The sequence below is a fragment of the Henckelia pumila genome, chromosome 4 (assembly GCF_033568475.1).
Source record: "Henckelia pumila isolate YLH828 chromosome 4, ASM3356847v2, whole genome shotgun sequence".
Classification (NCBI taxonomy): domain Eukaryota; kingdom Viridiplantae; phylum Streptophyta; class Magnoliopsida; order Lamiales; family Gesneriaceae; genus Henckelia; species Henckelia pumila.
Genome location: NC_133123.1, coordinates 226,975,492 through 226,997,407, shown reverse-complemented (window position 1 = coordinate 226,997,407; position 21,916 = coordinate 226,975,492). Strand labels below are relative to the sequence as shown.

General features: G+C 34.3%; 1 protein-coding gene across 1 annotated transcript; it reads left to right on the top strand.

Annotated features, from left to right (window-relative positions):
- Positions 1 to 313: 313 nt before the first annotated feature.
- LOC140860834 (probable manganese-transporting ATPase PDR2) lies at positions 314 to 20,404 on the top strand. Its single transcript, XM_073263840.1, has 22 exons — positions 314 to 434; positions 690 to 971; positions 1,670 to 1,759; positions 2,767 to 2,969; positions 3,516 to 3,588; positions 3,742 to 3,914; positions 4,005 to 4,176; positions 4,545 to 4,649; positions 4,786 to 4,896; positions 4,992 to 5,078; positions 5,155 to 5,337; positions 5,573 to 5,623; positions 5,703 to 5,828; positions 6,462 to 6,541; positions 8,053 to 8,161; positions 9,554 to 9,682; positions 16,380 to 16,445; positions 16,643 to 16,714; positions 17,400 to 17,551; positions 17,796 to 17,907; positions 17,991 to 18,107; positions 18,898 to 20,404. Exons 2-22 carry the CDS (start codon positions 723 to 725, stop codon positions 19,990 to 19,992), a joined length of 3,555 nt encoding a protein of 1,184 aa, XP_073119941.1. The 5' UTR covers positions 314 to 434; positions 690 to 722; the 3' UTR covers positions 19,993 to 20,404.
- Positions 20,405 to 21,916: the final 1,512 nt, after the last annotated feature.

The window sequence follows — 21,916 nt, the reverse complement described above, 5'->3', positions numbered from 1 at the left end:
TAAGCATTAAAACATGAGATATAAGCACAGAAATCTTTAGATATAAGTATAAAACCTTCAGATCTAAGCACAAAACAACCCATATTGAGTACAAGAATTAAATATTAAAATAATCAAGTTTTGTGGTCCTTAAGAAGTGCAAAGAAAGAATCTTTAAGAGAGAGAGTTGGGAGAAAGAAAGGTTTGAGTTTGAGGATTTATTCATAATTGATTCATGTATGAAACATTGGGAATAATTCAAATTTCCCTTTTATATATAATTTTCACTTTGTTGGGTCAAAATTAAAGTTTTTATTTTTGGAATCAATTTTTAGTGTCAATGAATTTTATTATTTTATTTTAGTTAAATACCTTAGCTTCCAATTACAACTCCGCTCAGTTGAAAACCTCTAGGGCTGCTCGATCAATCGACCTCCGCTCTCCTCCGGCAACAGGTTTGCTGATTCCTTCTTCTTCTGTGTGAGGAATTTGCTCCGACTAGTTATTCTGTGTTCGAATCAATGGGTTGCTTTGTTGTTCTCTTTACGAAAGCTTAAAGTATATATATATATTGTAAGAAAAAAGTGAAGGTGAAGATGCAAAGTTGCAACGATTGCAGTAATTTTTCCAGATAATTTAATGTAGCTAAAATCTCATGAATAATTTCTCTTGGTTAGTTCCTTGATTTTCCATTTCTTGTGAAATCGCAGAAAAATTGGAGTAGAAGCAACGGAAAAATTGTGATGTCAAGGTTTCATGTTGGCGGAAAAGTGGTGGATACTGTTGATTTGCTGCGAAGAAGGCATTGGGCGTGGCGATTGGATTTGTGGCCGTTTGCAGTTCTTTATGGGTTGTGGCCGTTAGCTGTGGTCCCGAGCTTGGATTTTGGGGATGCTTCAATAGTTTTGGGCTGCATTGGAGCATCTCATATTCTTGTATTCTTGTTCACTGGTTGGTCTGTGGATTTCAAATGTTTTGTTCAGTACTCTAAGGTACGTTTTGTGCGATCCAACATATTTTTGCTCGGTCTACTGACATTCTCCTGTTTTAGCTCTCTTGTAAATTGTTCCTGTCACTAGATTTTGTTTCATCCATTAGAGAGAAGTGTGGAGAGTTGGCAAGTGCTTTCTCTGGAAAATAAATGGTTTCTTGTGGTGGTTTGTTCTAAAATACTTTTTATTCTCAAATGTTATTGATTGTAATTGTTTGGGGAGAGTGGAATAATGGGGGAGAGGTCAGATTATGAAAAGAAGTTTTTATTTGTGCTGACTGACATGCTACTGTAGTTAGTTGGTCAGGTTTATAGGATTACTGTATGTCCAGTATATTCACATATTCAAAATATCTAGATATGATATCTTTCCGTGACAGTTGTGAATCTGAAAGTTCTAACAAACTCGAATGCAATTCCTAATGGGGGAAGTTCTGCTGGTTACTGATAGGACTCAGCTGTGTATTTATATACTGCATGAATCTCAAATTTATATAAGTTTTGAAGTATATGAATGAACCTTGGTTGTATTCTTTGGTTTAGTTATATTTGGTTACGGTTGGGCAAGAGATTAATATTAGGTATGTAATCCTCATTAACAATTAGAAAGGTACAGATGATCTGAAGTTGTTGTATCGTGCTTTAACTTTATGATTCAGTATGTTTGAATGGTAGGTATTATGACTGCTTCTGTGGCAGGTTAAGGACATTCATCATGCTGATGCTTGCAAAATTACTCCAACTAAATTTTCTGGCTCCAAAGAAGTGGTGACCCTTCACTTTCATAAGGTTGAACTCCATTCCTCATTCTCACAACAACTGTTTTGCATGCTCTTGCATGACTTGTGGCCATTTTCTATTTTAATATTTTCTCACCATGTTCCTCCTTATCACGTGCACTTTTCAATACAAAATATTTGATAATTCTTAAGCTATACGCTCTACATACCAGATCAATTACACCATTCTAATTGGTTTTTATTATAACTGATGTTTTTCTCACCTTACTTTGTAGAGGGACTGTATATTAAACAAATTTGTAGTTAAATGAGCTGGCAGCACAATTCAATGTCTATGCATGCAAATAAAATGTTACGGCCACGTGCACATGCAAAATGAAGGCACTCACAATTTCCTTCTCTGACTTTCTAACACTTCATTTTATTCTGATCAAAGTTGAATATTTTGTATTAAATTAAGAAGCATTTGTTTAAAACTTCAATAAAAACAAAGAGAATCTTAACAGCATATAATTTAACTGTTTTGTGTTTTCTATTGTTGGGCAAATTTTTGAATGATAAACTTAGAGCCTAGAGTTTTGTGGTGCTTGTTAGCGGTGATAATTTTGTTTATTAAAATCTCTAATTGATTATCAAACTGTGAATGGTTATTGTAATGCGTTATTATCTTTCCTTTTTTTGTAAGCTTCGAAAAGAACCATGTGATGTGTCCACGAGAAGGGATCGTACTGTAATAAGTATGGCAAAACACTCATGCACACACGCACATGGTAGGTTTTAAATCAACTGTGTGCAGGGTTGACTATGTTGGAATACACAATAAGTATCTCCAGTCACATTAATTTGCTGTCTGTCTACATTATCATTACTGCAATTTACCTTCTAAAAATCAAAACTTCAACCTTGCCATCAGGTGGGTGTCTTGTTCATTGGTTTGTTTGTTCAACTTCAATGGTGATTTTTCTTTAGTAGTTACCTTCTATAGAAAATCAATAGTTGTGCATAAGTTTTATCGTCCTTTCCACTAAAATCTGATCAATAAGTTATGTTCTTTAGCTGGCAGCTTCTTCTGCGTCCGTTGATATGGAAGAGATCTACTTTGATTTTAGGAAGCAGCGCTTTATTTACTCAAATGGGAAAAATACCTTTTCAAAACTTCCTTATCCTTCCAAGGAAACAATAGGATATTATCTAAAAAATACTGGCTATGGAACTGAAGCTAAAGTTTTGGCCGCCACTGACAAATGGGGAAGGAATGTGTAAGTTGCGTCCATTTATGTTGTTGGACTTTTTTTTTTCCCCTTTCAGAACTCATGTGTCAATATTTAGCGCACAATTTCTTCGTTTGCTTCAATTCAATATGCTGGAATTTTTCATACTTTCAAGCAGTATGTTTGAGTGCTGTTGCCTTTTTTCTTACAATAGTAACAGACTGCTTGGATTTCAAAGAACTGTGTGCATGATGTTTCCAATTTTAGATTTTATTTGCTAAAGAGTTTACTGTGAAACCATTCATGTGGTTATGGATGGCATCTCACAGTGCATGGCCAATTGCAGCTTCAGCTTTATCCTGCACGGATATGAACATATTATCATCTGATGACCAATATGGATATAATGAGTATGACAATATCTAAAATTTACATTGGATAGTGAACATCATGCCAATTTATTAATTTGTTAACTAGGTGTTATTACTTTGTATTAATTCTCCATGTAATTGACAGTGGTTTCTTGAGCTGGGATAGGAATCACATGCACATCGTTTATTTCTGTTCTTTTTTAATATATGCCCTGAAATGCAGTTTCGAATATCCTCAACCCACATTCCAGAAATTGATGAAGGAGCAATGCATGGAACCATTTTTTGTATTTCAGGTTTGTTATTATTTTTAAATTTAATTCGACATGGTACAATCTTGATTTCTTTGTTCTTTTGAGTTGTGCAATACTTCTATTTAAGTTTTAGTGTAAATATTACTATTTACTGAGTTATTTTCTAATATACGATGTCATTACTTGCATTTTTAGGTTTTCTGCGTGGGTCTATGGTGTTTAGATGAATATTGGTACTACAGTTTGTTCACTCTATTCATGCTGTTCATGTTTGAGTCAACAATGGCAAAAAGCCGTTTGAAGACCCTGACTGAGCTTAGACGAGTAAAAGTGGATAGTCAGATTTTGATGGTTTATCGGTGTGGGAAGTATGTCACTCAAATCAGACATTATTTTTCCCTTGTTATTTTACTATGCGGTATGTAAATGCTTGAACCTCCTTTACTTTTAATATTTAGGTGGGTTAAACTCTCTGGGACAGAACTGCTACCTGGGGATGTTGTGTCTATTGGGCGCTCAACTGGTACGAGTGGAGAAGACAAGTCTGTACCTGCAGACATGCTAATTTTAGCTGGAAGTGCTATTGTAAATGAAGCTATTCTAACTGGGGAGTCTACTCCCCAATGGAAGGTGAGGTTTTCTTTTGTCTCTATGATTTTTTTGCCTTATTTTAATTCTTAAAATTCCCAAACATATGTAACTATCTACAGCAGTTATAAGTTGATCAATATTTCTAAGTATTTTGCTATGGGACCTAGGGAGTTGGTGGAATTCACTCTTGAAAGGATTACTCCCCACATTAAAATTGTTTGGACGGAACTAATTTTTTTTTCAAAATCCTGCTGTTGTTCTTAAGAGTGGCAGCTATGTGTTTGGTAAGACATTGGAGCCAGATGGGTGTCTAGGATCATGATGGCATATATTGTCCTTGTTTAGCTTTTACATTCTTTATTCACTTATTAAATGTTCATTTTCAAGAACCAATGTATACTTTTCAGGTTTCAGTAATGGGTAGAGGAATGGATGAGAGACTCTCAGCTAGACGAGATAAAGCACATGTTCTCTTTGGTGGCACAAAAATATTACAGCATACAGCAGACAAGGTTCCCCCCCACCCCAAAGAACACCCCCTAACCCCTCCAAAAAAGAAAAAAAATATAAATACTGCTTGGCTTGCTGTTAACAATCCAGGAGCTTAACCTTTACAATTGGCTCTTTCTTTTTGTCTTCTCGAGTCAGACATTTCATTTGAAAGCCCCTGATGGTGGTTGCTTGGCAGTTGTTCTGAGAACTGGATTTGAAACAAGTCAAGGGAAGCTAATGCGTACAATATTATTTTCTACTGAGAGGGTAAGGATTTGAAATCTCATTGGTGCTTTCTGAGTGTTGTGAGCTGATCTATCATTTGTACATCCCTTGTGTTTATAATTATATGTGTTTTGTAGGTTACAGCGAATAGCTGGGAAAGTGGGCTCTTTATCTTGTTCTTAGTGGTATTTGCTTTGATAGCTGCTGGATATGTACTTAAAAAGGTAAAACAGATTCTTATAGATACCCTGTTCTACAAGAATATCACTGGTTGGATGATCACATGAAACTCTTGTATAGGGGCTTGAGGATCCAACAAGGAGTAGATACAAGCTTCTTCTGAGCTGTTCCTTAATTATTACTTCTGTGATCCCACCTGAACTGCCTATGGAGCTTTCAATTGCTGTTAATACTTCATTAATTGCACTAGCACGACTTGGGATATACTGCACAGAACCATTTAGAATCCCATTTGCTGGAAAGGTGAGAGTTTAATGTTTGATATTGTTTGAAATGAATTGTTAACACTCCTCTTTGACGAAGATGTGTATTTTGAAGTGATTGTTTTAATTGTCCAATTGAACTAATAAACTGAATGCTGGTCTTTTCCTTAGGAACTCTCTTGACATGTGTGTTTTATCCTTGTGGATGGGATGTTCCATTTGCTTTTCTAGAGTGTTAGTCTTCAGCATAGTTTGATGTTTCCCTTCTTCTGCAGGTTGATATGTGCTGTTTTGACAAGACTGGGACGCTAACATCTGATGACATGGTTAGGCAGCTCAAGGTCTAATGCGTCCACTTGTGTTTGATCCTATACTTATAAATATATATATACTTTTTATCTCCAGGAGTTTTCAGGAGTTGGTGGTTTAACAGACAGTGAAGACTTGATAACAGAAATGTCTAATGTGTCTGATCGCACTCTGGAAATACTAGCTTCTTGCCATGCTTTGGTATTTGTGGACAATAAGCTGGTATGATACTGTTTCTCGCTACTTTACTATCTTGTGATGTTACGATTGATATAATTATTATTGACTCATATATTATTGTGTTAAAGTGAAATTTACATTATTTGCCCTATAGTTCCAATCTTTAGTGTTAAATATATTCTTAACTTTTGTAAAAATATTCACAACTTTAATTATTTTCTACGAATGTATGGAGAGGGCAATAAAAGATTCGAGAGGAGGAAGAAAGTAGGGCTAGAAACTCCAGATAAGAGAGATTTTTCTGCTATAACCATCAAGGCATGGATAGAAAATGTTCCATTAAGTTAGTTTTTCGAACCCTCCCCGCCCATGGTTGCAAGATTACAGGAAAAATATGGTGTCCCTGTTTGCGAGGGGCTTCAAAGGAGTTTATTAATAACCATCATTTCTTTTTCGAGAAAGCAAGGTGTTTCTTAAGGGGACAAAGAAAGGGAAAAATCTGTTGGAACTTGGAAGAATTTTCTTTCTTGGTCTACTTTATTCTAGACAGCCAGCTATATTATATTTGTATGATCCCGTATTATTTATCCCTGGTTTAAAGAGTTTAAGTTGTCCTTGCCATCTTACTGAACCCTTGTATTGTATGATTCCATTTTTCTTCACACTCGTATGCAGGTTGGTGATCCTCTTGAGAAGGCAGCACTGAAAGGAATTGAGTGGACCTACAAATCAGATGAAAAGGCCACTCCCAAAAAGTATTCTATGTTGTTTTAATTGATGAATGGTATTTGAAAAAAAGAATTACTTCCAACTTCCAAGGGCAAATAGCTCAAGCACCTATGTGAAAATCTAAAAAAACACACAACCACTTATATGAAGTTAATTCTCTTTTAAATCATCGTGTTTTTAAAAATCAGGCGTAAAACTCTTGCAAATGGGGTAAATGTGCCTGATTTAAAAAAAAACAAAGGGCTGTAGAAGAACTTTAATTTAACATTAGGGTTTTATGCTTTTCCGATATTTCACGAGGTGATAATTGCAATTTATTAAATTTTTTTGGGTTCCAATTCTTTATATTCGTTCTCTCTTTGGAATTTCTATGTGCATTTTTCAAGATTGCAAATGATCAGACATGCCTTGCTCTCTAGGAGTAGAATTTAACTTTGGATTTTCTTTGTTAAGAGGGCAAGATCTAAGTGTGTATTAGTGGAAGCTGTCATCTTATTGCTCCAAATATTTTAGAACCTAGCAGTTGGAAAAAAATTGAGCACTTTGTTTAGATAGACATAAGAATCATTCATGATGTCTTTTCATGGCATTGAAATTATATCAAGGGTAATGGAACTCGGGATTCAAATTTTTCTATCAAATATACTTTTCTGTGATGAGAAAAAATTCTCTTTACAGTATCTGTGTTCTACCTAAGGGTGCAAACGAGTCGAGCCGAGTCGAGTATCATACTACTCGAGCTCGAGCTCGACTTGTATTTGTCTACTCGAACTCGATCGAGTAACTAATTTCATACTCGAACTCGACTCGTGTATATTTCGAGTTACTCGAGCTCGAGCTCGAAAAATAAATATATATATATAAATAAATATGAATAAATAAATAATATATAATATTATATGCATTATATTATATATATTTATATTATATTATATTTATATTTATATTTTGTTTCTTATATAAAAAAATATATTATCGAGTAGCTCGAACACACATATTTAATACTCGAGCTCGAGCTCGATTTATGTGAGCTACTCGAGCTCGAGCTCGGTCAAATCGATCTTGAGTCGAGTTTTGACCGAGCTGCTCACGAGTAGCTTGACTCGTTTGCACCCCTAGTTCTACCTTGGTGTGTTGGAATTTCTTTGCTTTTCAATGGTCGTGTAATGAGACGCTTCTTTGGATTGAATGGAAATACTTTAGATACCAAGGCTTAACTGGACGATTGTTACCTCGTAGGATGTGAAATTTTATCAGATGTAATTATTGTATGTTGATTAAGTAACTCACGGTTCGAGAAAGTTCTGGCTTTTGGTTTTAATTAATGATGGAAGTGCAGATATTCCTTACTTTTATGTGCATCTTTATCAAAGGTCTTTTGATTTTATGCGCGTAGAATTTTCTCTTGATAAATGTTTCGTGCATGGGGAATGGATATGTGTTGCATGTGTGTTTCTCATGATTATAAAATTTGCAAAATTATTGCATGGATGCCTTTATCTACTTTCTGTAATTATCTGGTTTGGAAACATTACAGGGGTGGTGGCAACCCTGTCCAGATTGTACAAAGACACCACTTTGCATCTTATCTAAAAAGAATGGCAGTTGTTGTTCGTGTTCAGGAGCAGTTTTTTTCTTTTGTCAAGGTATGGAGCTACGTGCTGCTATTTCATTTGTTCAATCAAACATCATTAAAAGAAGTGGTGCACTATTTATATTTTATACTGACATTCAAAACGCAAGCGATTTGTTACATTTCTGTGAATTTGAACACATGTATTTTACGTCTTGAAAGAGCATAATTTTGAGTCTTGGACATTAATAATTTTACAGCTTTCAGAATAACCAATACATTTGGAGTTGAAATTTCCTCTCCCTGCATGAAATATCATATCCATATGCATGAGGTTGAGTTTTCACTTAGAAGGGACTCGTGCAAAACGGGCAATTCTAAGGCAAAATGGAAGCATGTATAAGGGTATAGATGCTTTCCCATGTTGAAGACTTTCATCTCCATTACCAACCATCTAAACTTGGATGTGGCCATGTGGGCCATGGGGCAACATCTAATCAATTCCAAACCAATTAGTATTTGCTTATAATTTTATAATGCCCATTTGAATTAGAAGAAAACCGCTTGAGAAAATCGTTACTACATTTAGGTTCATGAAGCTGTTGAGCTAGATCTTTTCATTTATTGTTTTTTCCCCTCGTACGAGACATGGCAGCTGAACAACTCGGGATGAATGAAGTCCTTGAGCCTGATTTTCTTCTTATTTTCTGGGACAAAAATAATCTGAGCACTATTTCTCTCTCTTAACTTTGACCTGTCAATTTTCCTTCCTATCCGCTGGTTGTTACTTATCTTTATTTAAATTTAATGCTGAGGGTTCTGAGATATGGTGTTATAACGGCTTCAAAACTGTTGGTTTAGTGCTTATAACCACACAAATCTTATTACAAAAGTAATCAGGTTCATGTTTATACCAATGTCTGAGGAAAGAATTGTATCTGAGATCTTGCAAAACTTTCTCAAGCTATATAAAACTTTTCTGGTGCGAATAAAATAGCCTAGCTAGCCTTTCCTCTGATATGTCTGTGTTTCCTTTGATAGCGTTTTATTCATTTGGAATAATGACTTTAAACAAGAAATGAACGAGGAAGAAATTCTCGATTTTTTACTCAAAAATCTAAATGGCGCTTTTACTCCTATTTTTCTCTTAGATCCAAACTTTAAAGTTGTATGAAATTAATGAATTTTGTTTTTTTACTCAGATCCTGTATATATCTTTCGGTATACTTTATCTAAATAAAATTTAGATTCATCAAATAATTATATACTATTTGGCAACGTGCTATTCAGCTATTGTATGTGATTTTGATTGCAAAATACACTCCCTTTAATTTAGCCCCCAAACACATTGTCATGGGTGATTATCATTTTTTCAACTGTTACCATTCTTGGTTTGTTTATATACTTTTTATTAATAGAACATGTAACTAGAATATGTAAATTTTCAATCCAATGGCAATGTCAGGGTGCCCCTGAAACCATTCAAGAAAGACTTGTTGATGTGCCAGCATCATATGTTAAGACATACAAGAAACACACACGTCAAGGATCTCGTGTTTTGGCTTTGGCATACAAATCTCTTCCAGATATGACAGTAAGAATTCAGTTTTTGAAATTATCGTTGTATCTCTGAAAATAAGATTTGTTCTTGCTTGCAAATAAATGTTTCACCCTTACTGGGAGCATCTACCTTCATGCATGGTTTCTCCACTTCTGAACTGGGCCATGTTTTATGGATAAAAACTGATCTATGGTAGTATGGTCTCCTTTGTATCGGGGTATTTTTGTGAGAACGAATTATGCATGAGCTCTGCCCTTTGTTAACAGCAGTCTTGTATGCCTGTTTTTTGTGCTAGCTTTGTGATGTCGGTGCATGCTCTATATTTGTTGTGTAGTGAGTGTCAGATTTGAAAGGGTATGATGATCATTTTGGAATTTTTTTTTTTGTTTTGTTGACGAGTCAATGATAGTAGATGCATTGCAAGTATACACTACTGGGTTTTATTATTGTTTTCTTGCAAAAGAATCCAAGTGACTGATTGTGCCTGAACCATCCATGTCATTTATGCTCCATTTAGCTTAGGTACCGTTTGGTAGGTATGATGAAATAAATGTACATGGATAAGTAATAGAATGTAATAAAAAAAATAAAAAATGATAGTGAATATAGTATTTGATTTGATTGATGAATTATAGTTGATTTGATTTGATTTAATTGATGAATTATAGTTGATTTGATTTGATTTGATTGATTAAATTTTATATAAAAATGATAAATTATCATTTTGTCCTTTTAAGAATAAATAAAATATGAATAATATTATATATGATGGGTAATATAGTAATTTATATTCAATGATTTGATTGATGTAAGATAAATAATTAATGATTTGATTGATATAAAATAAATAATTAATAGATGGATAAATAATATGACGAGAAGAACGCGAGATTGGATAAGATGAGTTATACACAGATTAATAATATATGCTACCAAACGGAGCCTAAGACTTTTCTATCACTTTCTATGCTTGAAATTGTTGAGGCACCAAAGCTTTTTTCTTCCCTCTCCTTGTATGGAAATAACCATACGCATAAGTGCCTCAAAAAAAAAAAAATCCCATACGCACAAGCGTAGGTTAATAGAGTGTTTATACTATATGGTTTAAAGGAATGGAGTAAAAAATTGGATTGTATTTATCTATGCTAGAGTAATTCTGGATTGTTTCAATCTAGAAAAGAATGCAATGTGGATGTTCTTCTCGGGATAATTTCTTGTTATCTGCAATAAGAGAGGCATTTCTTGTTTGCCACCGTAAATTAGTTTATTATGTGGATAATTAGTTTATTATTGAATCTTTTTTGTTTCTCATTAAAATAAGACATGTATAAAGATATATATATATATATATATTTTGTTCTAACTGACCATTGATGTCCCCTTACCGAAAACCCGAATAACAACTGCGGTAATTCCTGTCATGCTCATTGTTGATGCAAGGCGTTGAACACACATGGAATTTATTTGCAAACAGAAATGATAGTTGAAACATGGATTTCTAAATTTTATCTTCCTGAGAAATTGTTAATTTATGTACATATGTTCAAACTGAACCAGTGTTGTAAATGGCGGGAGGCGGTGGCAAGGGCGGTCCGTGACCGCCTACTGCCTCGGTCGCCTAGGCAGTTGAATTTTTTTTAGCAATTTTTTATAAGTAATCATATATAGTCATGCAATGTAATAAAAAAATAATTATAATTTTTTATGTAAGATGTGTAATTAAATAATCTTTATGCATAAAAAAACTTCATAATATAATACCATCTATACAAGGGCAAATAAATATATAAATGCAAACTAACAAGATAATTAATAAAGATTCATCATCATATTAATACTAACAAAATAATATAATTACTTTTACCAAAAAATAAGTTTAAAATTCAAAGTTTCAATCCACTATGGTACTATGGCAATAAGTATTAGACTAAACATAACTACTCTTCTAAATCATCTACATATGCACCATCAACAACATTCATATTCCTCTCATCACCGGACTCAAAATCAACATCTTCTTCCTTCTCCTCCTCCGATGTATCTAAATTCTCATTATGTTCGTTAATGGGGATGTTCCTTGCACTCCTCCTTGGTTGTAGCACATCTTTTAAAATAACTAGGGTTTTAAAATTTGTAGACTTTGACTGGGTTTTTAAAATTAATTGACTTTGACTAGAATTTTAAATTTAGTCGACTCTGACCTTTGACTGGAATTTAAAATTTGTCACCTGCCCGAGTGCCCGCCACCGAGGCCTTGACCACCTTGATGCCTGCCTCGCCCGCCGGACAGCTTGGGGCCTCTTGATGCCAAGGCGCTCCTCGACCGCCATTTAGAACACTGAACTGAAAAGAACAAATTAATATTAGCAGAACACAGAGCTCAGTAACTTTGAGTGGGACAAGCTATGTAAATGGAATAAAATGTGTAAGCGGAACAAAACAAGTCATGAAAAAAAGGATTAACTTGCGGAACTAAGCTTTCTACTTCAAAAACGGCCAAGGCAAAATCTGAACAAAATGCAATGGAATTGGCTAATCTAAAGATGTTATATAATCTATCTGTCACATCCCTAAAAACAAGTCCCTACTCTTGGTCTTTTGCTAACTTAATTGAAATGAAAATGTTTCAAGGCAGAGGGCTACTTGTTAGCTTAGCCATCACAAATATTAACTTGTTATAAAAATGGTGAAAACATTACATTGCATAATTTTGGAGAGACAACTGATTATAATTTTAAACCTGTAACTTAATCGGAACAAAGCGTAGAATGAAATGGACAGAGTATATATACAAACTTAAGTAATTGTGGTTTACTTTTCTTGCGTGAATGACATCACTAGTACTTATTTCACATTATGCCCATCGAGAGGGCTTAATAATATGCTAACTCCATTTCTATGTGTCACACTTGTGCATATGTTTTTTTTTCCCTTTTTGATAAGAAGCGGTGATCTATTAGTATTGAAATTAATAATTACAAAAAGCGAGCAAGAAGTCCACCGCAGACAAAAGGGTGGACAAAAGCCCTATCACATCAACAACAAATAAACCTCCAATCCCTCACAATATCCGAGATCGAATGGTTCCTAAACTCTAAGCTCTTCCTTATCCAAGTTGATATATGAATCTTGATCTTGTCCTAGCCCTCATCAGCTGATTCTTCAATACCTTCGAAGATTCTCGTGTTACGTTCCCAACCGCAAATATAATGCACTGCTATTGTCCACAGAATTCTCCCTCTCTTTCCCAAAAGTCGACCAAGATCCGAAGCGAGATCTTGTGTGGATCTTGGTGCTACCCACACTAATCCCATTTCCCCCAAAGCTCTGGCCCACGAAGATGTCGTGTAAGGGCAAAAAAGAAGCACGTGATTCTGAGTTTGTCTCTTTCCGGCAAAGGACACTCCGTTCAGTGAGAGAGCACAAGATGACCACCTCTTTTGCATGGAATCGCAAGTCGGTAACTTACCCAAAACAGCAGTCCAGGAGAATACTTGAATCTTTGGTGGAATCCAAACTTTCCAAATAGAATGGAAAGCGGAAAGAAAGGAAACCTACTAATCGAAAATAAAGAAAGATTCATTAAAAGATTTCACTCAGAATAGACCATTACGAATCCCCACTCCACACTCTGATATCATCCCTTCCTTCACTCAACCTGACCCTCTCTAAAGCTCCCAAGAGAACGCTCAACTCGTCAACTTCTACATCCCTCATTGGCAGCCTACGGAAATACAAGTTTCACAATAAAGAAGAAGAGGACAAATTAACGACTGAGCAAAATGAGAAATCGGCACCTTATGAGCAGTAGAAATCTGAAACAAGGAAATAAATCCTGAAAAGACGAATCCCCCCACCACCTGTCCTCCTAAAACCTAACTCTTGTACCCCCATCTAACCATTGTCCTCACTATTTGATGAAAAGCCGTGTAAGTTCTAGATATATACTTCCAAGGACTTCTATATATACCATTCCTTGCTAACCCTGCATCCCAACCGTTCTCATGTAACCTACTCACTATTACTTTCTTCCATACCGACGACTCCACCGCAAACCTCCACCACTTTTTCTCCAGAAGAGCCCTATTTCTAAGGCCAATGTTCCCGATACCCAGCCCTCTATCTTTTGGTCTACACACTTGATCCCATGCCACCAAATGGCAATGCGAATATCCGCCATGGATCCAAAATAGGTATTAACTTGCCATCAGGAATCAGAATGTTATTAGTCGTCGTTTAGTTTATATATCATACAGGGAGCCACAACACTCTTCATGTTACTTGAATCCTAGTTAAGTATAACACATGCTTATGATATGCTCAAAATATTTGCAAAAGTATTTTCTTTGTCAGAACAAAGTTTCATTGTTGCTATCATAAGACCATTTCAACAAGAAGTTGGAATGATGCAAGTGCGTAGCTTGAAAACTGAGTTACTAGCTATTACCTCTCTACCGCTTATGCCTTACAACTTTTCTTCTTCTGCTGCTTTTTTACACTGTAGTAGTCTAATGGATACGGAGTTTGACTTGAAACCTTATTAGAAACAAGACCTCATATTTATACAAGAACAGTCTCATGATTACTAGGAATAAAATCGCTGAATTTTAGGAATAAAATTCGCATTTCAGTGAAGTTCTTTAATTTAAAATTCATCAGAAAATCCTAAAGGATCTTGTCTTATGCTTGTCGTTGCTTATAAAATATTCAGTAATGCTGACAAGCTGCGTCATATGAGTAGTCCAGGACTCCTGATGTGCCATCATCAAGGCTGGAATTCATGTTTAGTGGATCACTAGTCTCTATCATTTTTTTACTCGGTTCTCGTCTTTTTCGGTTCACTTTGTCTCTACAGATTCTTGTCTTGGCCGTTTGAGTGTCTTTGTTGCCAAGCTTCTCTTCTACCATTCAACTTCGTCTTTTTAACCATTTCAATAATTTTACTAGTCAACTGATTGTGTTCATGTAACGCTAATTTCTGGGTTCCTTGCACGACCATTTTGTGTTTGCTGGCTCGTGAGTTAATTTGATACCGTTCTCTCTTGTTATGCAATTTTGATTTAAAATTTCTTCTCAGACCAGTTATCTTTAGGAACGCAAATATAATGCAATATATTTTATTAATCCTTCTGGGAATAGTTTGTATAATTTTCTATTCATAAAGTTAAAGGTGGGTGTTTTGTAAGTTGTGGATGCTTGAGAATTTGTTTTGTGAAAGTTTGTGTATTCTGTTTGACAAAAATACTTTCAGAAATTAATATGATTATCGATTTACGGGTGCCAAAATATTTGAAAATTTTAACGTCCATAGTTACATTTCAACTACTCAAGCATTGCCCCAAACTCCCAATTAGATTCTCCTTCCCATTTTTTATTGTCACTTTGCAAAACTAACAGAGAACCAAAAAATTTATTCTCGAGGTACCGTGGCTTCTGAAAATTTGTTGCCATGCTCACATTCAGTGTTAAAAGTAGGTTTAATTAACATGATTTTATTGCATATAATTTCTTTGAGTTAATATACATCACAATTCATGTTAAATTAGCAAATTTAAGCCTTATCACATGTTATTAACTCACGCTAGATTCCTTGTGAAAAATGATTTAAGAAATTTGAAAATTTTGTATAATATAATAACTGCAGATCAGCTGTTGCTTAGCTTTTAAATATACCAAGTGAATCTAAGTGCGTGACTTTCAAAAGCAATTTGCTCCAAGTGTAGCTACAAAAGAAAGTGAACGAGAATATAGATATATTGCATGTCCATCCGTAAATGATTCGTGAGCAATTTTCTGAAGCAGGTCCATGTAAGGAAGAGGAAGCAAGGAATAAAAGATTTGAACAAAATTAAGCAATTATAAAATTTATTGCTTACAAATGATGAGTAGATTTTGGGAAGGACACAAGGAGACAATTCATATTGGAGAAAATTAAGAATGAGTTGAACTTTGGAGACAATTAGAAAAATGATTCCACGAAGGAACTCGGTTTAGTTCATAACTGATTACTGGTTGGGTTTTCTATTAAATCTTTGTAATTTTTAATGGGTCAGTGTATTTTTATCCAATTTTAGATTTTATATTTATTAGTGAAAAATATGAGAAAAATATATTTTATTGCTACAATTCAATTAAAAATCTTTGAAATTTTGATTGGGTGGTTGAATTCGTATCCAATTTTACATTTATATGTTTGTAAATGAAATTAGGAAAACAAATAGATTTATTGCTTTCATGGTTCAATGGCTTACCAATTGTCTGTAACCACTGCATTTTCAATTCTTTTTTTTTTTTGATAAGAAACGTAAGATATTATATATATAATATAAGATTGATTACAAAGGTGAACCAGTGGTCCACAACTAGTACTAATCTATTACGAGAAAGCAAACTAGCATTTTCAATTCTCAAATGACTTATATATACAGATACATTCTATCAAAAGTTGAATATTGTAGTCACTTTCCTAAAGTATATATTCTTGCATTTTATTCTCAAAGCTAGGAATTGGTTCTGTATTCAATATCTATAGAAGGCTTCCAAGTACAGTTCCTGTGCATTTGTCTAATAATATAAGTGCTAAATTATATTCATTCCTTTTCACACTACAGTCTTCACATGTGTAAGTTGCTTGGTTGTGGTATTTTCATATTGTATGTGCTCAATATTTCCCCACAATGGTTATATTGGTTATTTCTTATTTAAGTTATTGCTAAATACTTGTTTGAAGGTTAGTGAAGCAAGAAGCTTGGAACGAGACATGGTAGAAAGTGATCTCACCTTTGCGGGGTTTGCGGTAATCATTGTCATTATACCCTATCATATGTATCATCCCAACAATTTGTCCCCAAAAGAAAAAAATATTCATTTGTATATGACATGTTTTATGCATAAACTCTTAGGAAACTTCATTACTTGGTTCTTCACTTTTTTGTGGATGTTTTTGTTTAATGTTTTTTGTTTGTCTGTGTGACGCCTTCTTTTGCAAATCAGGTTTTTAATTGCCCCATCCGTGGAGACTCAGCCTCAGTGCTGTCTGAATTAAAAAGTTCTTCACATGATTTGGTGAGCAGTTTTGTTTTGTTTCTGATACCAACTGCTGACAAGTTGTATTTCAACTGTTCTTGATTCAATTGACACTTGAATGTCAGTTTCATGATGATGGCGAGCATGCAATTTGTCTGGGCAGCATAAGCTTTGATGAAATTTTACCTGATGCCAGTTTGCTGGAATGTGTATATGGGAAATTACATCTCATGTGCTTCTCTTGTATGCCAAATCAACCCCAACAAATCCATAACTGCACTTACATTTTTTCTCATGCATCAATCTAATGGCCTCTACTTGAAAAATGTCAGTGAAAAATCTGCTGCAAACCATTCCAATTACTGTAAATTGTGGAGGCTTGATTTAATAAACATGCTTATTATGGAAGGCCAATGACCCTGGAATTGCTTGTTTCCTTCAAGTCAGTTGTAGTCCTACTAATTGTGGCAAAATTGGGCCACAGTATTGAGGGCGAAGATTCATACTTGGGAAGGGAAATGAAATAAAAAAATAGGAAAACCAAAAAACAAAACAAATGAGTTCATTCTTCTGAAAATAATACTTGACGATAAAAGGTCACAAGTGAGCCTGCTAAGGATTTTGTTTTTCTGAACTTACTTTGGCTGATCTATTTCCATCCACATATACTAGGCGATAGCACCAATTAGAATTTGTTCGTGTTTTTTAATAATTTATTTTTCAGGTGATGATTACTGGAGACCAAGCTTTGACAGCTTGCCATGTTGCTGGACAAGTTAATATTATCTCAAAACCAGCCCTAATTCTTGGCCACGTAAAAAGTAATGAAGGATATGAATGGGTTTCTCCAGATGAGTCGCACATTGTTACATACAGGCAAGAATACTTTTTTATGCGAAGAATTTCAAGCTTGCTTGGATCTGATTCTTTTTATTCCCCTGTTGTGTTTCAATTCCATTTTAGCTTGGATTGACTAGCTAAAGTTCTTCTCTTATTGATGCTTGTGTCTTTTGTTATGTGGTTGTAATCTCATACTTCTGACAATGTTTAGAGGTTTGCACATTTGCTCCCCTTTTTGTCCACTGTTTCAATCGTGTTTCTTCTCGAACTCTTTTAACAGGGAGAATGAGGTTGAAGCTCTATCTGAGGTGCATGATCTTTGCATTGGCGGTGACTGCATTGAAATGCTGGAGCAAACTTCTGCAATCTTGAAAGTTATTCCATATGTTAAGGTAGCTACTCATGGCACCCACATCAAACATCTCTCTCCCTCTCTCCTTTGTTTTTGGCTTGAACTTTGTTTCACATGCATCAGGTGTTTGCCCGGGTGGCTCCTGAGCAAAAGGAACTCATCATTACCACTTTTAGATCAGTAGGAAGGGTTACCCTGATGTGTGGTGATGGAACCAATGATGTTGGAGCACTGAAGCAGGTATTATATGATAAGAAGCCGTGTGAATGAATAAAACTTTGTCCGTGTAAGTTCTATGATTGCTAACACTCAGTGGTCATTGCTTTCTTGAGGAAATCGTAGACATTCACGAGCAATGACTTGTTTGAGTGCACTAAGAAAAGTCTAAGAATACTTGTCATCTACAAAATTTTAATGCCATTAGCTTGAAGAGAAGTTTACTTTGTCACTGATTTCTTAACCACATGTTTTTGATCTCATGGCCAAGGGCATATCTTTGTTTGATTCTCTGCAGCAGGAATTTTCAGCTTATTTTTGTTTCTTAGTTTTGGGGCCCTAGATAATAAATTCATGATGTAGATCTACTTTAAACTGTAGTAAGTACAAAAAACGATAGGTTGAGAACAGTTATTATTATTATTATTTTTTCTGTTTGATGCAATTGTTGGCACAGAGCAAGGTTGGTTGAATAGATTTAAAGTATCCACTAATAGCTATAGATAATTAAGTCAAAAGATACAACAGGAAACTTGCTCCAAGTTTCTTTCAAGAATGTCTTCTCTGAATAATCTTTCTCCTAGTTTGTAGGTATTACATTTTATTCTCTGTTGCCTACTCTGTATGCATGATAGCAGTCTAAGATAGTGTTTGGAAATGCTTATTTAATGTATTACGACATGGTGATGTTTCCCTTCAAGCTGAATTAAGCTTGGCCTTCTAGAATACCAGAGAAATGAAAACAAATTTGACGTATTAAGTAATATCTGCTATCGCTTGTGCAGTATTAATGAGAATTACTTGTTTTTCACAGGCACACGTGGGAGTGGCTCTACTTAATGCAGTACCTCCGACTCAAAAGGACAAATCTGCTTCTGAAGCATCATCTAAAAATGAAATTGCTAAGTCCGACAAATCAAAAAAATCCAAGTCCAACATTGAAAATGGAGAAAATACTTCAAAGAGCAGGGCAATATCGAAGTTGGAACCAACCGGAAACCAAGCTGCTAATCGGCATCTGACAGCTGCAGAGATTCAGCGGAAAAAGTTGAAGAAACTAATGAACGAGCTAAATGAAGAAGGTGATGGTCGATCAGCCCCTGTTGTTAAGCTTGGGGATGCCTCAATGGCATCACCTTTTACTGCAAAGCATGCTTCAGTTGCCCCTACCACCGACATAATTCGCCAGGGTCGTAGTACTCTTGTCACTACCCTCCAAATGTTCAAGATACTCGGACTCAACTGCCTCGCTACTGCTTATGTCTTGAGTGTGATGTACTTGGATGGTGTGAAATTGGGTGATGTCCAAGCCACGATCAGTGGGGTCTTCACAGCCGCCTTTTTTCTCTTCATTTCGCATGCATCTCCGCTTCCTACCCTTTCTGCTGAGCGCCCTCATCCTAATATCTTCTGCTACTATGTATTCCTCTCCCTCCTCGGGCAGTTTGCAGTTCACATTTTCTTCCTGATTTCATCAGTGAAAGAGGCAGAGAAGTACATGCCAGATGAATGTATCGAACCCGACGCAGCGTTCCATCCCAATCTCGTGAACACGGTTTCTTACATGGTGGGAATGATGTTGCAGGTCGCAACATTTGCTGTGAACTACATGGGCCATCCTTTCAACAAGAGTATATCTGAGAACAGGCCGTTTTTATATGCTCTTTCAGCCGCTGTTGTCTTCTTTGTAGTAATTGCCTCCGATTTATTCAGGGACTTGAACGATTGGTTAAAGTTAGTCCCTCTGCCAAAATCATTAAGAAATAAGCTGCTGATCTGGGCTTTTCTTGCATTTTTGGTTTGTTACACATGGGAAAGGTTATTGAGATGGGCGTTCCCCGGTAAGATGCCGGCCTGGAGGAAAAAGCAACGGCAGGTTACAGCCATTGACAAAAAGAAGAACCTCTAAGTTAACACAACTTTGGAACGTTTGTGCAAGGGAAGTGGATACTAATGGCTCGTTTGACGATATCTCGCGCAAGTGGATTAATGTTGGTTTGTTTTTTTTAATCGTATGGCTGCAAATCTCGGGATGCTCCCCTATCTCATTCATGTCTCGCGTGCTTCATTGGATTTCTTCGAGGTTTATACTTATACACATAGGGCATGGGAACTTAGTCCTCAATTTTCCATTGATGGGGTTTGTTTTCTTGTAAACTATTCACCACCGAGTTTTTAGTTTTGGCTACTAAACTAAATCATGCCAAACTTCCCATTTTGACGGATAAGAAGAGAGTGTAAGCTGAAAAAATGCCGGATATGTTCATATTTGCTGTACTTTAACTCGAGCTTAGCTTCATTGTCAAAGTCTTTTTATTTTACCAGCATGAATTTTTTTATTTTAATTTTCTTTACCGGTAATATTTTACTATTTATCAAAACAAGCAAAAAGAATGTGCAATACATGTTTACATCAATTAAATATATATGAATTAAAAACATATAGATAGTTAAAAAATTGAATATATGAAGCTTGTGTTATAAGAAAATGATAATATAATAAGCATAATATATATAGAACAATATGAATTGAATACAAAATATTTATACATCCACAAATCATACAATAAAAAAAAATAACAAAATAGAATAAATCAATAATTTAGATAGATATATAATGATAACTAATGATCATATTAATATGTATCAAACTATAATGTTCATAACTAACCAATAAAAAGAGTCTATCAAAAAAATTGAACATATAACATTAAGTTAAACTATCTTCTATCTTGTTAATTTTTTTTGTACATTTATATGGAAGAGACATAATTTATTTTTAATTATTCATAATTATTGGTTATTAGAAACTATTGGATATTGTACTACTGATTTTATTAATTTAATTTAATTTAATTTTTGATATATCATGATACTTGGTTTATTACCAATAAATTAGAATATTAATAAAAAAATTTGACCAAGTTTTTAGATTTTTTTCATGATTTCCAAATTGTATAATTTCAAATAATGAATATATAATATAAATAGGTGGTATTCTGCTAACTACAATTATGATGTCATTTTATGTACTCCATTTAATAAATTCTAAATTAAATTAACTATGTATTTTATTGGGTACAATTATGTTAGGACAATTATATCACTCAAATTAATATGATATAATAAATTATAAAATGTGAAAAATAAAATAAACTATTGAAAATATCACATTAACTTTAAGTTTAATTGTTTATTAATTTTTCCATTTTATCTATAGTTAATTATTTATCCATTAATAAAGTGGTATAATTTCAAATTACAAGTGAACATATGCACGTGGCTACAAAGTAATTGAAACAAACGTGTGATACTAATATGTCATATATCAACTCATTTTTTATTAATAAATAGAAAATTTGTTACCAAAAAATGTCTAAAAAATTAAAACTTGGTGATCATTGTTTCTTTTTAACATTCATTGCATGTCATTACAATTATATTGATATATTATTATGATTAAGTATTGGTGAATGAGCCAAAATATATTATATTTTTTATTCAAATTATTTGTTTATTGTATTTGTTTATTAGTTAATGTTTGATTGCCTTTTTGTCGATATAATTATCATTTTATGTGTATGAAATTAATAAATTGTAATGAGATTGTTTTTATGATTAAGTACTATTTGATAATTACTTATTAATCCGATTGTTAAAATTACATGTAATTTTTTTGGATACAATATTTTGGCTTTTTTTTAAAGATGAAAATAAATAAAGAGTTTAATTCGAGAGTGTACATATGGAAAACCATAATGTTCTGATTTTAAAAAATAGATCAAAATATTACCTTCCAAGTTATATTGAATTTTATGTTTAATTTTTAATTT

Bases quoted from the DNA above. Each gene is read 5' to 3' on its own strand.
- LOC140860834 (XM_073263840.1), top strand. From the start codon at position 723: ATGTCAAGGTTTCATGTTGGCGGAAAAGTGGTGGATACTGTTGATTTG. The intron at 4,650-4,785 runs GTTCCCCCCCAC...TTCTCGAGTCAG, and splicing joins TACAGCATACAGCAGACAAG to ACATTTCATTTGAAAGCCCC. The intron at 6,542-8,052 runs GTATTCTATGTT...GAAACATTACAG, and splicing joins GAAAAGGCCACTCCCAAAAA to GGGTGGTGGCAACCCTGTCC.